The following is a 21,919-nucleotide window of genomic DNA, read 5'->3' as shown; positions in this document are numbered from 1 at the left end:
TCACATTTGAAAATGTTGCAGATTAAACTGGCTTTAATGCAGTAATAATATCTGTGACATCACATAGACATAAGAAATGGATGGGTAACACTAGATTGCCCCACTACAGAATCTGACAAAACGACAAAAAACAGAACTAGGGCCTGCTTTTTACTGTTACACCTCTGTAGTCACAGGTTTGATATATGACTTGAAAAGGTGCAAGAGTACATGATTTCCAATCCAGTTACTTTTCAAATGCTCTCCCTCCAGTTTCCTACACTTCAAACCTAACATCTAACCAAGAACAGGACATACAAACTGTCAGAATGTTTTGTGACATCTGCAATGCCTATATTGTATTGTATTTATTAAATATGGTTTGTAGGAGACATAACAAAAAAGAATGGAAATTGTTTCTTTCAAAAGACTGCTTAAAGTATTACACAGTTCAAACTTTTGATTTACTTCCATGCTTAACATGGAAATATTTATACCAAACAATGTAAGTGCATGTATAAAGTGAACACAAATTGAACTTGTGATGCTATTGAACCATTCAGAGACCCACTTGTGCTTTCATCTGTTCACATATTTTACATCTGCAATACCATGTAATCTATGGATAATTCAGCTCATTTTCAAAATGCCTGATGTAAATAATTTAGAAAAGCACAAGTTTCTGAACTTCATTTCCAGTTTCTGTTTTAAGTATCAAATAATGAACGGTGAAAACTTTTGAGACTTTTCAATTAAAAAATAAAATTTCAATACACCTTACGTGCATGATGCTGCGACAGCAAATTAGTGTCTGGTGCAACCTGTGACAAATAACAAACTTACATAAAACCAGACTGCTGTGTCAAAAGAATGTCACATTATAATTATTAATAAATCATAAAATAATGGCACTGTATAAAAGCAATAGTCAGAAAAATGGAAGTCTGATAATTTATTTTTTGTGGTTATGTATTTATTACATAATACTTCATAAGACAGGTAAATAAAATTCACTTCTCCATCGACACAATGGGATTAGACAGTTTCTTTATGTTGTGTCTGAATTTAAACCTTTGTATCCAGCCATTTGAGTAAGAAAAACCAGTGATATTCATTTCCTCCCCAATAGTTTTGGCTTTTCTACGCAAAGCTTCATCGGTAACATTAATATTCAGTTTGCATAAATGGGAATACCACTTAACAAGCTCACGTTCAAGATCAGCATATTTTGGAGTTCTCATTTTCTTTCTAAATGGTGACAGTGTTTCATCTTCCCACACTTCTTTGTTTTTTAATATATCTGCTACTGTTCTACGTTTAACAGTGGTCTTCCAAAGTGCTGAAAAATGATCGGCAATCGTTTGATGACTCTTGTTACTGTTTTCACTTGCGTAATGTGCTATTTCCCTTTTCTGTGAGTGGGTCAAAAGGTTTCGTGTGCGTCTACCATCCAAAGAGAGATGAAAAATGTCAGACTCATTTAACTCTGCTGATGCAAATGGAGTCATATTTCCTGAGGCATTTTGAGAATTAGCTGAATTAGACTTTCTTCCCACATCTGTTCTTTCAGAAGTACTCTGCAGATTTGGTGGCATTATTCTATGTCTTCTAGCAACCATTTTACTCTTTGTGCTTTCCAAACAGTCAGGACTTGCATCTTTGTGAAATGAAATCCTGTCAATACTTGGTTTTACTCGATTAGAATGTTCCTCACTATCACCAAAGGAGCTGGCCATTCTTCCAGCTTCCCCATCTATTAGATCTGCAGAACTTCCAGTGGTGGCACCCTTGTTATAATGTGCCATTCCCATCGTAATGTAGTCTTTTACTAGAGATTCAATTGACGGCACATGGCTTGTTCTATCTCCAACCATAGATGGAGCCAGATCGTTTGACGGCATTTTGGTAAACATGACTGGGCTGTGTCTAGTGTCTGGGTTCCAGTCCTGTTCAGGGGCATTCTGTGTGCTTTTGTCTGATGAAGACGATTCAAGGAAACAAGAGATGTCTTCTTCAAGACTGTAAGCTTTTGATCCAGACTTTATGCAAGAGTCTCCTCCCACAGCATCCAAGATCTGCTTATCTTCTGAGGCTAAGTCAGTTTCTTCCTTCTTTTCGTCAGCTGTTTCACCTAAAATTAAAAAAACATTTCAAAATGAGCACAACAATCTCCATCACATGATTGGGCAAAATATAACTAATTATCAAACAGATAGGTACTTCACTATCAAACAGTTCAGGTTCCCAAGTGGCCGAGCGGTCTAAAGCGCTCTCTGTTATGGATCACTGCCATCTCACCTGTCTGCGTGGGTTTGAGTCTAGGATTCGGCCAATGTGGGTATGTGAGAACACTTGCCAGTAGCTTCTCAAGGGTCAGTGGTTCTTCCTGGGGTTCTTCCTCCACAATTAATACTGGCTGCCATGCATAGCCTATCGTGTGCTAAAAAATGGCGTTAAACCCCACAACAACAACCAAAGAGTTCCTATGAAATCATGCAACATGGATTAAATTATGTAATGGTACACATCTGCATGATTTTCACATGCCATTCTCCAAATTAAATTACAATACACTGAGAAAATTGGGGGAAATGGTCATAAGAAGGACAAGATTTTTTGCAGCAACTGAAACTTGATACGGTATTCGAGACAAGTAAAACTAAATAAAGAATGACACACATGGAACTCAGCGAAAGAGCTCAAATAATACTGGATAACACAATGTCTGGGACCCCTCCAAACCTTGGTTGAGCCCCTCCTATATTCTAAGTGAGTTGCCCACTAGGTTTGTGAGCAAAAAACTGGTATCTAATTAGCCTTGAAAGAAACCTTAAGTATGCCAGTGAAATGCAGCATTTAATTTTCCAGAAAGGTATTGGTAAGTTATTCACCCTCTGCTGTGGCTACATGTGCAGGTCTCTCCACCTTATGGAGATCACTGACTTACCGTATTTACTTGCTTACAAGTCCAGTCAAAATGCAAACAATAAACTTCCTGTTCTGCCATAGCATAATGTGCCCTCAGATCAGGGTCATTTTTTTCTTCTATGGATTACTCCTAACAAACTGCATAAACCCAGATCAGCCAGTGCATTATGCGACTACAAATATTGGTCTGTGCAGTTTGCAGTTGTTCTGGTCTTATAAGCGAGATCATATGGTAACTGTATCAGAAGCTACAAACTTTGTATACCAAGGAAAACATGTGCCTGATGAATGGGAAACATTATTTTTTTCTACTACATATTTCATTGGCTACCTATAGTTAGTACTCAGTTGTCTCTGACTTCAATCTGTTTTCAACTTTGAGAAACATGGAGATTTTTGCAGTGTTAAGAAAACAATACATGTATTACTGAATAATGGTTTACATGAGGACCTGAAGAAAAAGAAAGCAAATCAAATCAAAATTTTAGCAGATAAGGTCACACAATAGTAAGAAAATATAGCCATGTGGGGCAAGTGGATTCTGAGTCAGGTCAAGTGAAGTTTTTAAAAGCCACTTGCCCTGGGCATGTATTTACAAAACAATTTCTTGTCAAATGAGCAAATATATGTGGAGTTACTTAGTTGTGACACCATTTAAGGGTTTGTATTTCTCAAGGTGCACTCGCACTGAATCCAATCATGATATCTGTAAGGTACAACTCTATGACTACTGCATGTCCACTGAATAGGAGTAACTTAAACAGGAGATTATACTCCTGCCTTGTGCTTAACAGTTTTGTACTTAAGCACTAGCAAGGCACTCCCAACCTTAGACATCAATTACCAAGTTGTCACAGTAGCCATGACCTTGCCTTGAAGGCGGCAAACAATTGGTATGAGAAAACGGTTTAGAACATAAGTTCAGAAAAAAATTCTCTATTTCGGTTGTCAAGACCTTGACCTCTTTAAACTGTGTAGCTTGACATAAAGTGCAATTGGATCATCCTTGGCCTTTTCCATCAAGTCGAGAAAGAAACCTCGGATGTAATTCATCGCCATTATGAACTATATTCTGAACAACTTTTGTACATGTGTGGAACAATGTGCAGGCTGAAATAAACAAAGTCACAATCAGAATACAATCTGGCTTTTCTGTCTTAACAAATGTGATGTGCTCTGCCAGAGGTGAATTACCAAAAACACCCAATTAACGTGTATTCCTACAACTACTTCCAAGGTTATTTCAGAACATAAATGGCAAAGCTATGTTCCGATTATATCTGATGATCAAGTGCTTGCTTTCTTCCCAGCCAGCAAGCCATCCCCAAAGTTTAGTCCTAATTGGATGATTTAAAGAAAACTTCGCATAAATTTTTGGTTTTCAATTACCTTGAACGTTTGACTTCATTATAGCTTTGTTTCTGCCTTATGTGCAAGTCATGTGCAATGTTTGGTCATGGTATAAGGTTTAGAACTAAATTTAATGTGGAGACCTATTTTCTTCATATTTAAGTGACCACCGATTTTTGACCTTGCTATCAATGGATTTCACTCTCACCCTAAATGTATGCCAATCACAAAAAATAGTCATAAATGGTTTTCTGGAATTAAAGGTATTGTGAAAAAATGGTCTTATATGGTCATTGTGACCCTGACCTTTGATTTTTTTCATCACCCACATCTAAATAAGCTCTTAATGAATATACTTCACACCTGGAATCATTTACTAAACCTTCTGCCCATTTTGCTCTTGTCAAAAGACCTGTGCCCACTGATATATCTACAGCTATCCTTTAGGACATAAGTATTTCTTTAAAAAAGTCTATTATGTTCATTTTAAGAGCAAATCTCTAAGTATGTACATGTATGTTAACCAATTTGTCTACTGTAACAGTCAAAGTTTGTAACCCATCACATTTCAGTACCACTGGTACTTTAAATTGTCTAAATCAGTTTCTAGTCTATATTTATTTGATGCTTACGAGCAATGCATTGAAAGAGCTTAAATGAGTAGGATGTTTAAATATACTACTTAAAACTAATGAAACCAACATTTTGTCAAAAACTTATTTTTTTAATTTTCTGTTTTATGATCTATGCTATATTAGTATTGCTGCTGATCTGACTGTTTGAGCACTGTCTAAATGCACATTATGATTATCTGAGCAATGAATGCACATTTTGATTGTATGAGTACTCTATCTAAATGCACAATTTCATTATCTAAGCACTGACTGAATGCACATTTGGACTGTATGAGTACTCTATCTAAATGCACATTTTCATTGCCTAAGCACTGACTGAATGCACATTTTGATTGTATGAGCATTCAGTTCATGTTTGTTCTATTGATTACATAGACCTAGATCAGCCGATGCATTATGCAATGGCATATCTTGCCCTATGCAGTTGGACTCCTCTTATAAACACGTATATATGGTATGTGGCATAGTTTAAGTTCAAGTGATGGTAATGGATAAGCATACCAAAGTGTATCCCTTAATCTTAATTGGATTTAAAGTAAGAGTGGAAATTGTATCCTTTAATCTTAATTGGATCTTGTTATGTACATTTATTTAATTGTCTGTTTGTTAGTTTTAAAATAATTTTATTCCATTACATGTTATTGGAATGTAATATTGTTTACTGGACTTGATTTTTTTAGAATTAAGTTCAGTTCTGTTTGACTTGATTTTTTAAATTTATTTCACTGATGTAAATACCGGATAATAGAGACATTGTATCTGGTTGCTGACCTTAAAATCAGTGACAGTTTTGGCGAACAACTTTATTATTTGTTTTATTCTTTTTCAGAGTAATTATCATTGAGTTGAGTCAAGGTCATACCTGGACTATGTGACATGAGGCACGTGTTAATTTGTAAACAAACTTCTATTTTTTCCAGAAGTATGAACTCTTGACCCCCCTTGGGAATCCGTTTTGCATTTTAATTAGTTATCACTGATGTTATGATAAGAATTCTATCAGGCGTGCCATAACACTTAAGAAGTCAAGTTGTTTTTTGTAGTGTCCAGATTGGGGCTGAATTTTTATTTTCTTAAAATTATTGAATTTCAAGCGATTGTTTTCCCTGGAAATACTAAAGTGCTCTGATAATTCTTGGACAAAGATATTTACTGGAATTTATACAGAATTCAAAAACTGGAATAATATTTTCTGTGATTCAACAAGAGACTGTTGACACATCAGTAAAATGCTGACTATTGCATATGTCATTGCCTTCCATCTTGGATGTTCATCAGGATTTTAACTGTGATTCACTTAGAACTTTTCACTGATAGGACTTGTGTTGTTTAATTCTTGGAATACAATTTGGATTTCATTTGCAATATCATAAGTTCTTTTTCTTTTTTTTATATCTTTTAATCTAGGGAAATAAATTATTTGTTAAATTTTACAAAGTTTGTTGTCTTCACTCTTTTTTGTTACTTATTTTAAGAGCATAAACTTTAACAATCTGAAGATAAGAGTGGAAAATGTATCTCTTAATCTTAATTGGATCTAAAGATAAGAGTGGAAAGTGCATCCCTAACTGCAACTGTCTCTACAGACAAGAGTAGAAAATGTATCCCTTCATCTTAATTGGCTCTAAAGATAAAAGTGGAAAATGTATCCCTCAGTCATAATTGGCTGCTAGATAAGAGTAAAAAGTGTATCCCTCAATCTTAATTGGCTCTAAAGAAGTAGTAGTTTGTATTGTATCCCTTAATCTTAATTGGCACTAAAGAGTGGAAAGTGTATCCATTCATCTTAATTGGCTCTAAAGATAAAAGTAGAAAATGTATCCGTCAATCATAATTGGCTCCTAGATAAGAGTAGAAAGTGTATCCCTCAATCTTATTTGGCTCTAAAGAAGTGGGAGTTTGTACTGTATCTCTTAAGCTTAACTGGCACTAAAGAGTAGAAAGTGTATCCAATCATCTTAATTGGCTCTAAAGATAAAAGTGGAAAATGTATCCCTCATTCATAATTGGCTCCTAGATAAGAGTAGAAAATGTATCCCTCAATCTTATTTGGCTCTAAAGAAGTGTTAGTTTCTGTTGTATCCCTCAATCGTAATTGGCTGTAAAGAATTGGGAGTTTCTGTTGGATCCCTCAATCTTAATTTGCTCTAAAGATGTGAGTGGAAAATGTATCCCTCATTCATAATTGGCTCCTAGAAAAGAGTAGAAAATGGATCCCTCAATCTTATTTGTCTCTAAAGAAGTGTTAGTTTCTATTGTATCCCTCAATCTTAATTGGCTTTAAAGATGAGAGTGGAAAATGTATCCCTCATTCATAATTGACCTTAAAGAAGTGGGAGTTTCCATTGTATCCCTCAATCTTAATTGGCTCTATAGATAACAGTGGACACTATATCCCTGAATATTAATTGGTTCTAAAGATAAGAGTGGAAAATGTATCCCTCAATGTTATTGGCTCTAAAGAAGTGGGGGTTTCTATTGTATCCCTTAATCTTAATTGGCTCTAAAAATAAAAGTGGACATTGTATCCCTTAATCTTAATTGGCTCTAGATTGTATCCCTTAATCTTAATTGGCTCTAAAGATAAGAAAGGAAAGAAAATATAAAAAATTAAATACTGAACCACAGCCTTGACCCTGCAGCTGAAGACAGAATCCCACATGCTATGCAGCAAAACAACTACTGATAAAAAAATAGCTAGCAGAATAACTGATCCCTTGACATCACCCTGACTGACCATTAGCTATTACAAATGTTTAAAATAATTCAGCTGTGTTTATTCCAGTAACCTTGACCTTTGATCCATCATAGACTCAACAAGAAGCTGTCCTTCCTCATATTAATGCAACTCTTAAGTTGATAAAAATGGGGTATGGAACACTTGGGGAAAGTGGACTATCCAGAAGGAAATAAAAATGCCAATATTAGTTCCTATGACCTTGATCTCTGACATCTGGGATTAAGAATCAATAGTGAGGTGACCCTTCCAAAGTACAGTCTGCTAATAAAGTTTGATGAAAATTAGATCCAGGAAACCTGATAGATGGACATTATTACTAATGGGATCCTGCTGACTTTGTTGAACATGATCCCATTTTCAAAACAATAAAGTTCATATAGCATTTCTGCAGTTGCATACAAAACTGCGTGAACTGACTGGTCCAAAGAAAATGAAAACTTACCACTAGTCCCAGACTTGGACCCATGTACATGTAATATGGAGTCCTTGGACTGCTTTCTCTTTCTGGATCCGTCTCCAATATCTAAGGTCCTCTTACTCTTTCTTCCTTCTCTTTTTCTGACAACAGACTGAGTGTTGAGACAATCCGAGTCAACAAAATTCTGGAATGGTGGTAAAATTGGTACTGCTGAGCTTGATTTATAGAGAGAAACTGGGTAGAGGGAACCAGCGTCTGCCCTAAACATTGAATTGGGTCTAAGAGAGTCATCTCTAGAGCCTATTTTACTAAAATGTGATACCGTCTGCTGCCTTGTATCATCTGAGTTATCAAAGTCACTATTACTTTCTTCAAGGACTTCTTCTTTAATGTGCACAATACTTGGATTATCGCTATAATTGCATTCTTCATCCTCATTGCTCTGACAATTACTGTCTTGCACATCAGTCTGGGATTCAGTTATGGATGGCTCTGTACTTCTGTCATTATCAACTTTCACTGACATGTCAAAAGCTCTATCCTCTTGAATCTTTGTTTTATTAGACTTCTTGTGAAAAGATTCTGCACCAACACTTTTTCTATTTCCATCATGAACTAACTGTCTCTCCTTTGAAAGTAATGCTTCATTTTGCAACTCAAAAAGCTTACAGTATTGAAGTACCAATGGTTGGTCAAATGTATTGGCAAGGATTTGAAGAGTTGCACAGGTTTCCTTGCTGACAGTCAGTCTACCTGTGTACAAATAGGTCAGGAAAACCTGAAGCACCTTGGGACAAATGTCTTGTGGCAAATTTAGTTTGTAATGGACACTGCTGGTATCAGCATCAGCTTCCAATTTTATCAGATGATTGTCAGACCAGAAGATTTCAGAGCTGCATGCTTCCAGTACCAAACTGTGGACCTGAAAAATGTTTGACCTTGGTGAGAAACTTACATAAAGTTAAATTTGTGGTACATGCAAAAATGATTGTCCAATTTCCTTTCACTCTCAAAGCTACCTGATTTACACTCCACAACACAAATGCACAGCTGTCTTCAATTTACACCCCACTATACAAATATTGTAGCTGTAGTTAGCCCTATGCTACATTGTGCTGTGGGATGCTGGACTCCTCCAGATCTATAGTAAAATGACGAACAACATATTGGCAATGTAGTTCCTAATTTGTGTGATGTTCAGTGTAACCTGAATACATGCCTTCAGCTATTATTTGTATAATGCCAGCATGTAACTACACAACACATTACACAGTATAAGATCAGCATGATAAATTGACACTGTAATGTACAGCAGGTCACTACACCCAACATATTACACATTATAGATTAGCATGATAAATTCACTATGACTGCACTATACCAGCACAATGCTACACTCAATAACTTACACAATATACGATTAGCATCATAAATTCACTATGACTGCACTATACTACACTCAATAACTTAAACAGTATAAGAATTGCATCATAAATTCATTTGGATTATACTGTACCAGCACAATGCTACACTCAATAACTTAAACAGTATAAGATTAGCATCATAAATTCACTATGATTGCACTATACCATCACATTGCTAGACTCAATTACTTGCACAGTGTAAGATTAGCATCATACATTCACTTTGACTGCACTATACCAGCACTTTGCTACACTCAATAACTTACACATTATAAGATTATCATCATAAATTCACTTTGAATACACTATACCATCGCAATGCTACACTCAATAACTTAAACAGTATAAGATTACCATCACAAATTCACTTTGACTGCACTATACCAGCATTGCTACACTCAATAACTTACACATTATAAGATTAGCATCATAAATTCACTTTGATTGCACTATACCAGCACATTGCTATACTCAATATCTTACACAGTATAAGATTAGTGCCATAAATTCACTTTGATTGCACTATACCAGCACATTGCAACACTCAATAACTTAAACACAGTATAAGATTATCATCATAAATTCATGTGGATTGTACTGTACCAGCACATTGCTACACTCAATAACTTACATAGTACAAGATTAGCAAGATAAAATCACTTTGATTCCACTATACCAGCACAATGCTACACTCAATAACTTAAACACAGTATAAGATTAGCATCATAAATTCATGTGGATTGTACTATACCAGCACAATGCTACAATCAATAACTTACACAGTATAAGATTACCATCATAAATTCACTTTGATTGCACTATACCAGCACACTGCTACACTCAATAACCTATACATTATAAGATTAGCATCATAAATTCACTTTGATTGTACTATACCAGCACATTGCTATACTCAATATCTTACACAGTATGAGATTAGTGCCATAAATTCACTTTGATTGCACTATACCAGCACATTGCTACACTCAATAACTTAAACAGTATAAGATTATCATCATAAATTCACTCTGATTGCACTATACCAGCACACTGCTACACTCAATAACTTAAACGGTATACGATTATCATCATAAATTCATCACTTGGATTGTACTGTATCAGCACATTGCTACACTCAATAACTTACACAGTATATGATTAGCACAATGCTACACTCAATATCTTAGTATATGACTAATATCAAGTCACCACTTTACCACCTGGACCAAAGGTGACCTGCACCTCCGAGTAATGTTTAATTCATAAAAAGTTCTTCTGATATAACAAGATTAAATTTACACAAAAATTAAAAATTTGGCTTGTGATTTATGCCATCTGTTTGCATCTTATTTTTAGAAATTTAATTGTGTTTTATTTTATGTTACTTGCATAAACAAATTGTAAATTCTTCTGGGATGCACAACTAAAAACTAAGATGTCAGCAAATCATAGTCTCAAAGGTGGACTGGAGGAAACATCACAGTGAGCTGAGATATACCAAATATTTATTCAATATATTAAAGGTCATAATATAATCAAGTTTAAAAGCAACAAGACAAACATGCTCAAGTCAAAAACATAATAGAAACATATTCAAGTCAAAAACATAATAGAAACATATTCAAGTCAAAAACATAATAGAAACATATTTAAGTCAAGACAAAAACAAAACAATTGGACAAAAATATACTGAAGTCAAAACATAATCAGACAGAAATCTATTTAAGTCAAAACACAATCAATGGAGTTCAAACAAGCTTAGACAAAAATATAACCAATTTGTTATGCAAGTCCCCTTACAGAACTTATGTTCTAATGTCCGAAAAGTTAAGAGCATATCTGCTTTTCAATGACGAAGTGTTGTAACTATCTCTGACATTCCTGAGTGATAAGATTTTCAAAATAGCCAGCATGGAAGCCCCAGTGGAAGAAAGATCAGCACCATTTTCATTCTGAACAAATAAGACACCATGAGAAGACTTCTGGTGAAAACCCCAAGTCAATATGATAATCCATTCAGGAAAATTAGTGAAAAGATTTGCAATATGTTCATTGTGGCAACCATACTAGAGGTCAGATCAGCACCATTTTCATTCAGAACCAACTTGATATCATAATTAGTCTCTGGTGAAAACCTAATGTTATGAATTTCTATCTGGAATAACATTTTCATACTGGTTACCATATTGGCACAAATTTTTATTCAGACCAGCTAGATACCATAAGAAGTCTTCCAGTGAAAACTGCATGTTGATATGATGTTCCATTCAAGAATAGCAATAAAAAAAAAATTCAAGATGGCTGCTGTTGCGCCCATACTTGATTTCAGATTAGCACCATTTTCATTTAGGCTCAAAGAGACATCATAAGAAATCTCTTAGTGAAAACCATCTATTAAAGGTTTGGTGCAGAGGTCATAGAGATCTGGTGAACTGAAATTCAACTACTTTTAAATGACCATGTTTTCAGTTTTCAATGACTGTTCTCAGTATCAAGTGTTCTACTTCCAGTTACTAATTAAATACAAGAAATAAAAATATACACAAGATATAAATAGATGTAACATGAAATGCAAATAATAATAAAGTCATTGTAATTGCACTCAATTATTTAACATATTTTCTTCTCCTTTCCATCTGAGTCTATTATGCTCAAACATTAATATGATTGTCCCTTTCTCTTCTGCCTCATTTGACAGTTTATCTGCTGCAAGGAAATGAGTGCTGACATCCATACTATTTCAGCTTTCAGAACTTCACTGCTTTGCATAACCTGTCACTCAAACTGCACCCCATTTTCAGTCATTGAATTTGTAGAACCCCCTACAAAATTGAAACTAGCTTTATATGATTCAGATGACAGAGATGTCAAAGAATTAAATAGCACTGTTTGTGCTGATCCCATGAACAAAGACACTGAAACAGCAGGCTCATGTGTTTTCATTAGTTCCAACTTCGGGCAGCAATGCCCATTCCTGCAGTATCCATGTCTTTCTTGCACACTACACAAAGCACTCAGCAATTCAAGGTCACATCTTTTCTCAGCCACGTAATAGTCTTTGTCTGGCAGCAAACTAATGCTGAATGTGCACTTTTCAGGCATTTTGAGATCATCACTCTCAGAAAGAACCTTGTCATAGAATAAAGTAAGAAATACCTTGGGTTTCGCCTTGGAACAATTATCATTTTCGTCGTACCTGCGTACAACGTTACCTAGGGTGGATAACTGTTTTTCTAAGGTAAGCAACTGACCTAGCATGTATCTCATAGATCACTTGCGGCGTGAGACACTAAAAGCATGGTATGTACAGGTCTTTTACCCTTACCAATACTCACTCTCACATAGATTTAAGACAAATTTGTTTTCTAACTAACACACTGGTCTTTGGATCTTGCCAAGGAGTGAAAGTTCTCCAGCCATAGGGCTGTCTGTACATATATCTGTGTGCATGGTGGATCCATGAAGGGTGAGTGTGGTCAATACACGTGGGCCAACCCAATTCAGGAGGAATGTAAACTGTCTGTGCGAATGTGTGTGCGGGTATATCAGACTGTCTGTCTGTCTAAATGGATATGGAAGATGATATAACCATCAAGGCCATACAAAGACAAAACTGATAATTTGTAAACTTGTGTGCATGGTTGATCCATGAAGGGTGTGTGTGGCCAATACAAGTGTGGGCCAACCCAAGAATTTGGGAGAACTGTGTGGTTTGTCAGTGGACAAATTTGCAAGTGTTTACAAATATTTATTAATCACATGGCTGTAAAAATGACAGAGTCATATGTTTGTTTCAATTGATTGTTGTTTCAATCGAGTACAATTGGGTCATTTTGATTACATGAGATTATTTGAATCTCACTTTCATTACATGAGATTATACAAATCTTACCATCATATATTTGAATATATGAATCATTTATTTTGTTTTCCTATTTGTGAATATTTGGATAGAGTAACAGAATGAGATGCATGTTTAGAGCATGAAAGAATCACTGTATTTGTAGAATATATATATTTTTATTAATTCAGTTCATAAATTTCCATCTCTCATCACATTGTGTTGTGTTGTCATTTGATCCAAGCATCCATTCTGGTATATCCTGTTACAAACCTGTTGCTAATACTTGTTTAGTGGAAACACATTAAGTGAAAGTGTTCACGTGTTAATGACATCAATGACAATGGTTGTTGTGCACAATGTCTGATTACTTCCCTTGGATTCTGATAATGGCAGAATGGCTAGCTGATGATAGAAAAATCAAACTGTACTTCCAATCATTGCATTTAGTTAATTAAAAGATTCAAAAGCAATATTTTCCATCATGTTTTATCTTTAAGCAAAATATCTCAATTTCAAAGACTTTCAATGACCTTGGTGAAATATCAATGATTTTCAAGCCTGTGAAATAAGGTGTTCATTTCTCAGTGACTTTCAATGACCTTTAATGACCGTGCAAACCAAATGGGTGATAACAGGATTTTCCTGATGGCCACTATAGTGGATGTCTGAGTGGCACAAATTTCATTGATGAACAAGTACCATAAATTAGCGAATATAACTCATGGGTTACATAAATTTTTCTCCACCATTTACCCCACCCCCCTTGTGGGGTATATATGTCCGCATGATATACAATTTGATTTTTACTTGTATTACCATACTGTAGTAATATTTAAAAAGACTAATTTCCTATTTCAAACAATGAACCAAGTTCAAAATAGTAAACAAGACTAGTGTTGATTATACAGCTATGTTTCACACACCAGTTACATTTTCCATGTATAAAGACTATATATTAACAAGAAGGCAAGATCAACAAAATAGAACCAGCAACTTCAATTTAACAACTTACTAATTCATGAAGAGCGTCAATGTTCTTTTTACAATCTTAAACTGACATAGATGGGTCTGATTCAATGTCATAATCAGATTCTAAGCTACCAAGCTAAGCTAAGCTAAGATGAGTTGACTTAGGAAGAATTTCACATTTCCAGAATCAATAGCGAATAGTACCTGGTGTTATTATTGTTTATTGTCAAACTGGAAATTGTGTATTTCATACCATCTGGTGATTATTTATGGGTAGGTGACTATATTATTGATTTTGAATTACAGGTAATGGATAGGTCGTGCACTGAACAAAAGAGAGCATGTGGCATCATGTGATGTTTAAGACAGCTCAAGGTGAGAAAACTAAATATGAATTGACCCAGTTTGGTTAATGGCTGGCTGTGGCTCAGTGTTAAAAAGAAAGGATGATTCACCATACCCTAGTATTTTATACTATGTTTACAATGAAAAGAAGCCAACATAAATTTGGGCCTTTTTTATTCTACATGAAAAACTATGGGTTATATACGTCCGTGTCACCTATATTTGCATGCAAAAAGTTCAACTGCAGGTAATACTTGAGTGTGTGTTATTCTTGGACACATGTTATATTCGCTAATTTATGGTAGACACCATAAGAAGTCTTCTGGTGAAAACTGTATGACAATATGATGCTCCGCTCAGGACTAAAATTAACAAAATTTTCAAGATGGATGCCAAGGTGGCCATATTGAACATCAGATCAGCATCATTTTCATATAAGACCAACAAGACACTGCAAGAAGTCAAGTGAGAATATCATGCTGATATGGCCGTCCATTTGGGAAGAGTAGCAAGAAGAAGTTCAACATGGCTGCCAAGGATGCTACACCGGATGTCTGAGCAGTGCCATTTTCATTTAGGATCAACCTGAACTTGGAAAGAACGTGTATGTGTAAAGTTTAAAAGCAGCCTTCCTTGTAAGTTAAGAGGAGTATCAGTAAGAGACTTGTGTCGATGTACAAATGGATGACAGATAACAGTCTATCCTGTAAGCTCTTCTTGGACCACTACAGCCACAAATAAAAATAGACCATGAATGTAATACCTGTAATTATAATTTTACCTCTTTTAATCTTATAACATTTTAGTTGGATAGTTTATTACAGAAGATTAATAAGGCCATGTCATCATTACTGGCTACATGGCTTAAGTTTAAGTGACATCAAGCATGCACATCAAAAAACCTGTATGAAAATTTATGGTACAAGACTTTTGGTGCCAAAAGTGGGGTATTAAAAGAAAAATCCCAGAGTCCCTAAATAAATTGTGGAGTCCAGCCAAAATAGATCCTAGAGTCCCTAAAAACATTGTGGAATCCAGCCTCAATGTAAAAATTAAATATTTCCGGGATATAATTTAAGTAATACAACAGTTTAACACAATTTTTACATTTTTCATATAAAACAAAAACAATTTTGGGACTGACCATATCACTGGGGGAATGGGGAGAACATATTTTTTAACTTTATTGAGTTTTTAAAGGTAATCCAGCTGTAATAAATGGCAATAAAATAGGATGAAAATTTGTGACATCACAAAATAACCATATCTGTGTAGTAAATACACATAGGTTGTATCTGACTGATAAAATGTCCGACTCCTGTGGTGCTCCTCCTTTGACAGACACTTAGAAATGAGTAATGTCAACATGATGTTTGTAGTATGTGCAAAGAATTAAATTCTCCCCCTTGCTGATGTGCTTGACAAAGTAAAACTGTCAACTTGGAGTTTTGGAATTTATTTTTGCTGAACTCGGCACACTGCTTCCTGAATCACACTTCTCAAAAATGAATCAGACTTGAACACTATTCTGCCAATTGAAAATAATCATGCTTTGCATTTCATATCTGGGACAAAAATATGACTTAACTTTATTATAATAAAGTTGACTTAAACGTTCTCATTCAATACAATAGTCCCCCTCTTGAACGACCACCTGACCAATGGCCACAATCCGTTGGCACAGATGAGTTTGTGTTAAAAAGTACCTCTCACAAAATGCCACCCGGCTAACACGACCAGCATATTAGTGCAATAATATAAAATGTACCCCTCACAAGCGGCCGCATTTTATTTTAATATGTATCCAGAACCAGTATTTTATTCATTACGTGTGTTAAGTAATCCAATTTCTGTTTCCCGATGTCTGGTTTTCGTTACTGAAAGAAGTGTTGACTAAAGTACATGTACCACTAAGGTTAATATTATATCATTTATGCCTCATGAGAAGCCACATTTATTCCATAAAGCTGAAAAAGACTCAAATTTTAATCCATACAAAAAGGTAAGTACATGTAATCCGATTAGCCTTACTGTTGTGTTATCATGAGATGTCCGGTTTAGTCACTCTGATAATTGTTAAGATTACAATTATTGAACAGTAGTAACAGCTGAGAAGTGGCAGTATCGATGTATACAATACACAAGTCAGCAGGAACATGATTTGATAGCCTTTATGGCTTCCCTTAGTAAGATGTTGAGCTTGTTCACTGTCAAGATTATAAATCCTAACGGCCGCGAGGTCAAATCTGCGTGATGTTAATCAGTGTATCCCCATGGCAGTCAAATTCCTGCCTTTCATAAAATGTGTACTATCATCGGTTTCATTGTACTTCGTCCTAGAACATATTTATCCAAATATCAAGGAGGATAATGTTTCCTCTTCTTTCTGATAAGTTACACTTGAACTTTAAGATCTATCTTTTATTGCAGCAAAGTTAAAAACCAACAAAATCTGCAATGACCCACTGACTTTGTAATCCAAATAACGCATTTGTCTATGCAAGTTTACTGATTTCTTTGTTGTGAAAGAATGTCTTGGGTTATAATGTGTTCTCCAGATATCTTGTGGTGAAGGAGGGCAGATTTTTTAAAATTCTAAAACCCTGTCACAAAAGGATTATTCACTTTTGCAGTCTTCATAATCACGCGATCATAAGACACACCGGTAATCCTAATGTATGAATACCGTATTCCAGTCAAGGGTATTATTTTCTCCATTTTTCATTAAAGTCAGATCCACAGTTACTCTTTTGTGTTCTGCTTCTTTCACTTTCTTCACTATGATTTTTAGTGCACGTCGTTTTAATCTGGAGATCACTTTCTAGTGCAATAAGCAATGAGATTAAACATCTAGATGACAGCTTGCTGAGCTCAATGGAAATTGCGTGAGAGCTCGCGAGATTAGGGGAAGCTACTCTGTCATAATATTGCCTATGCTAGTCTGGTTCATTGTTTCAAATGTTCCCTGCGTTGCACTCTGCTATACGAATAGAAGAGCGCAAGACAAGGAACACAAAAAGCAGGGAACCAGTCAATGCCTATGCTCTAAGTATATACGATGCCATCCCTCGTCCAATGCATTGGGTATTAAATAAATCCTGATAACATTATGAAAATCCTTTGCATCAAAAAAAACGCACGGAAACAAAATGTGGGCGTCAGTTTTCTCCAGCGTGCGTCCCTGATGCACAAATGTGCGTAAAGGGAAACACTGTTAATGGTACATAACGAAAACAGTTTTGGCTTCTCTCACTTAGTGCAAAGAAATGTATAAAAACAATATAGTACCAGACTACGACTAACAAATCATGTGACAAGATCACTTCCTTTAAAACACTTGGCAATTTGTTTAAATGCATACAAAATTGTTTTATCCATCTTGTATTTGGAAACTTTAATAACTTACTGCGAAAAGATCAATATGTCATCGAGGAAAAGTATAGAAGAGAAAGTGAGAGTAATTCAACTGACCGAAGAGGAGTGTGTGTGAGGATCCTTGCAAAAAACTGATGTCGGAAAGACTCAGATAAACAACATCGTGAAAGATAAGGAAACAATTCTGCAGAAGTGGGAAGGTGGAATGGCATAGAAAGGAATATTGTTTGAGTCAGGAGATATTTGTATCCTGATTTGAATGACAAGATTTTTGAATGGTTTTGCACTGTGCATGCTAAGAAAATTCCACTCACCAGTAGAATGATCCAAGAAAAAGCATCAATTTTGTCAGTTGAAATGGGATATGACGACTTTACCGCAAGTAATGGATGGTTGCACAGATTTCAAGTCCAGCACAATATTAAGTGTTCTGTCCTTAGCGGAGAATCAGCTGATGATAATAATAAAGTTGTCGAAGAATGGAACAAAAGACTAAACAATATATGCAGGGGATATGACAACAAGGTTATTTTTAATGTGATGAGAATGGTTTGTTTTTATGACCGCTACCAACAAAGTGACAGATGATGTGATCTGTAATATAATGATAAAGACAGTTTTAAAACATTATCAATGGCTATTCATAACATTCTTTTGAAAATGATGAAACAGTTTGTTTTAGAATTAAATGTACTTGTGACTTTCTTCATATGGATTTACTATTTGCATTTGTCATCCCCGTCTAGAAAGGCCACCCTCATTATAAGGCCACTTCCCTGCTGCAATAGGGGTGGCCTTATAAGAGGGGGACTACTGTACACTGATGTGTGATTACATCTTTTCTTCTGCACCTCTCATTTGATCAATGTACATTACTTCAGATGAATTGGGTTGTTCTACTTTGTGTACTTTACCTACGTAAATTAGTTAAATGGACTCTTCCACGGCAGAATTTGACATGACACATCACCCCAGCTATTGTGAGGCAATTAAGTAATCTCCAGAAAGTGGTAGTTTATCTCTGACTGCCTTACCATTTAATTGCCTCAATATCAGCTGTATAACCCAAGGACAGGTTTAGCTTACCTTGGAGAAGTACTGTTTACTGTTCATATATGCTACAGATTACAAGCATATACAAGAATGGTCAAGGAAAAAATTATTTTGGATGTGTCAAAAGACTGACAATATAATGCTAAAAATCAAACCAAGAACCACAGAGATACAACATATGCACACTGTTGCTATGCTATGACTGCCACATCTTACCTTTGCCCCATGCTGCCCTCCAATGTAGATCTGAGTGTCACAGAGATATCCCTGCTGCCACAGCTGGTACAGTCCTTTCATCAGGACCTCAGAGTGTCTCCTATTGGTGTATTGTTCTGCTGCTGTCGACATGCTGTATATTTACTTCCCTGAGGTAACCTGAAGAAAATTAAGTCTGTGTTAAATGGCTAATCTTGTCTGAGGGAATTTCTCAAGGGAAACAAAAAATGCATTGTTAACAACTTTATGTCCTACTAAATTTCCAACTTAGAGACATATAAATACATATAATTCTGGCTTACATGGCCCAAGGACATGTATATACAAATTATTTTGCTGAACAAGATTCTACTTTATTATGTTTGTTTCATTTTGTTGTTTTAATCAACATCCAACCAAGAATTTGGAAGAATACAGTCTTTGGAAGGAATACTATTCATCAGCCTGATACAGTACCAAGGTTTAAAATTCTGGTTGGATATTACCCTCAGTTTTCAAACATTTTATCAACTTCCTAGTTGGACACAAATATTGCTCAAGCAGTCTGCAAATTTTGCCACTAAAATGCAATCATTTAGTGCACCATGTGAATCACCATGAAATTTTTCACTCAGTATCCAACTTTTATTCCAATTGAGTGAAATATTCTTTAAAATTTGGATGCTCATTCTGATGTCAGTCAACATTGGAACACACTACATGAGGCCATTATGTTGGAAGTAAGATGTATCACCAAAATATAAATAACATGTGATACGTCTTACATTGTACAATTACCAAGTGTGCGAGATATTCTTGAAAATCTGGCCCATAGTATCACTGCCAATCAACAGAACACAATGAACAACACCATTTGTCCCTGCAGTAAGTGGTCACACACCCACATCATACATAGCTGGGAAAGGCATCTTAAATTGTTGGACTAGAGCCATGTGCTGTAGCCCTGCAATATAAGATATCAACCTTGATTTTTATGTTTTGGAGTCGAGGTCTTAATGCCAAACTAATGGCACTGTGTAGTGTGTTCCGATGTCGAGTAACATCAGGACGATAAATCAAATCAGTTAAAAGGATGATAAGAATCTTGAACAGAATGAACATGTTCTTCAATATTAATATATTTTTATCCATTTCGTTAAAGAAATGTACTTCAACTTAATCCAATTTCAGCATTCCATACTTCCCCACATTCCATGCAAATGAAATGTAGGACAATGGAACCTGAAAACAGGTCCACTTGGTTGTGTGAGACGTTGAATTTATTAGAAAAAAAGACATCTGACTAAAACATTACGGCTTTAATTTGTAGAAAAGCAGAGATATGGGCTGCCAAGTGTGTGAGATATTCCTGAAAATTTGACTTCTCATTATGATGTTAGTCGACATCAAAACAAGCTACACAATAAGGTACTAAGACCTCGACCCCCAAAACCAATATCTGAGTCGATGTTTTACAATGAAGGACTTCCATGTGCTGGTATTTAGCTCTTTACAACGATCACCAGTAGAACGTATGTCACTACCAGTCATGATTCGATTCGACCATAACTGATTCACATTATCCTAACATCGTAAATTAATAAACACAATCGCGTTTTAAAGCATACGTACCATCGTTAAATGTATAAAATGTTAAAGCATTTGTGTATGGAACACTTCGTATAAGTTCTGCTCTGCAGCTTTCGCTCGCTATTTAAGCTGCGAAAAGAACGTATCAATTATGTATCAGCTGTAAACTATACGTGTAATTATACCACGCTACAACAATCTTCTTCCATTCCACCTGACATACAGCTGAAATCGTCGAACATTTTACAGCTTTTGTTGAAGAATTACTGCGTGAAGGACTCGGATAATGACCGACAAAATACGAATGATGAGGCTTTACCTAAGACACAAACAACATACTACGACGATACGGAAGATTGAACATGGAGATAATCGTTATAAGATACGATATGAATTCTTTATTTCAGGCTGCATAGTCCATACATCTACATTAAAACATAAATAAAAAAAATAACAAATATTTAAAACATAAAAGATCATAGGTATCTTATATATATATATATATATATATATATATATATATATATATATATATATATATATATATATATATATATATATATATATATATATATATATATATATATATTGTAATGAATGAAATTATGAAAGTCATTTAAAGAGAAATATGTTCCATCTATCTATCAGAGAATCAAAGCGAATGTCATATTACCAAAGATATTTCAAGATACAATTCTTACTATTAAATATTCTTGTCATCAATGAAAACACATACCTTCTCATTGCTTCTTCAAAAATGGACATATTATATTGTACCAGAGGCACTGTTCCACTCGAAGGTTTAATAGAAATAGAATAATAATATTTCTTGCTATCAGAATGACATCAATCATGGTTTGCGTAAAACCACAATATCAGGTTACGCTCCTCATTTTCCCACAAATGTATCTTCCTAAGACTAGTAGTATAGTGAGGCGATTTAGCATAAAACCGGAATCCTGTGTTAATAAGGGTCTACGGATCATATCATCGAACGGAAAATCTACAATAAGTCGTCATTCTATGTGTTCTTACCCATTACGGTATTTGAAGGACAATGGAAAATGAATATTA

The 21,919-nt window shown here is 35.2% G+C and overlaps 1 protein-coding gene across 1 annotated transcript; it reads right to left on the bottom strand.

The window, feature by feature from the left end:
- Positions 1–916: 916 nt before the first annotated feature.
- LOC149784999 (uncharacterized) lies at positions 917–21,132 on the bottom strand. Its single transcript, XM_089978696.1, has 4 exons — positions 20,888–21,132; positions 19,277–19,435; positions 8,075–8,972; positions 917–2,110 (listed from the first exon to the last, which is right to left on the bottom strand). Exons 2-4 carry the CDS (start codon positions 19,406–19,408, stop codon positions 990–992), a joined length of 2,151 nt encoding a protein of 716 aa, XP_089834822.1. The 5' UTR covers positions 19,409–19,435; positions 20,888–21,132; the 3' UTR covers positions 917–989.
- Between the last annotated feature and the right edge of the window lie 787 nt (positions 21,133–21,919).

This window comes from Sinohyriopsis cumingii, chromosome 13, assembly GCF_028554795.1.
Source record: "Sinohyriopsis cumingii isolate HCF-2022 chromosome 13, ASM2855479v2, whole genome shotgun sequence".
NCBI classification, from domain to species: Eukaryota; Metazoa; Mollusca; class Bivalvia; order Unionida; family Unionidae; genus Sinohyriopsis; species Sinohyriopsis cumingii.
This window is presented reverse-complemented; position numbering and strand designations above follow the sequence as displayed.

What these genes read in the sequence shown, in the direction of transcription:
- LOC149784999 (XM_089978696.1), bottom strand. Translation starts at nt 19,408, where the DNA reads ATGTCGACAGCAGCAGAACAATACACCAATAGGAGACACTCTGAGGTC. An exon ending in GAGGGCAGCATGGGGCAAAG is followed by an intron (nt 8,973 to 19,276) that starts GTAAGATGTGGC and finishes AACATTTTTCAG; the next exon opens with GTCCACAGTTTGGTACTGGA. An exon ending in GTCCAAGTCTGGGACTAGTG is followed by an intron (nt 2,111 to 8,074) that starts GTAAGTTTTCAT and finishes TTTTAATTTTAG; the next exon opens with GTGAAACAGCTGACGAAAAG.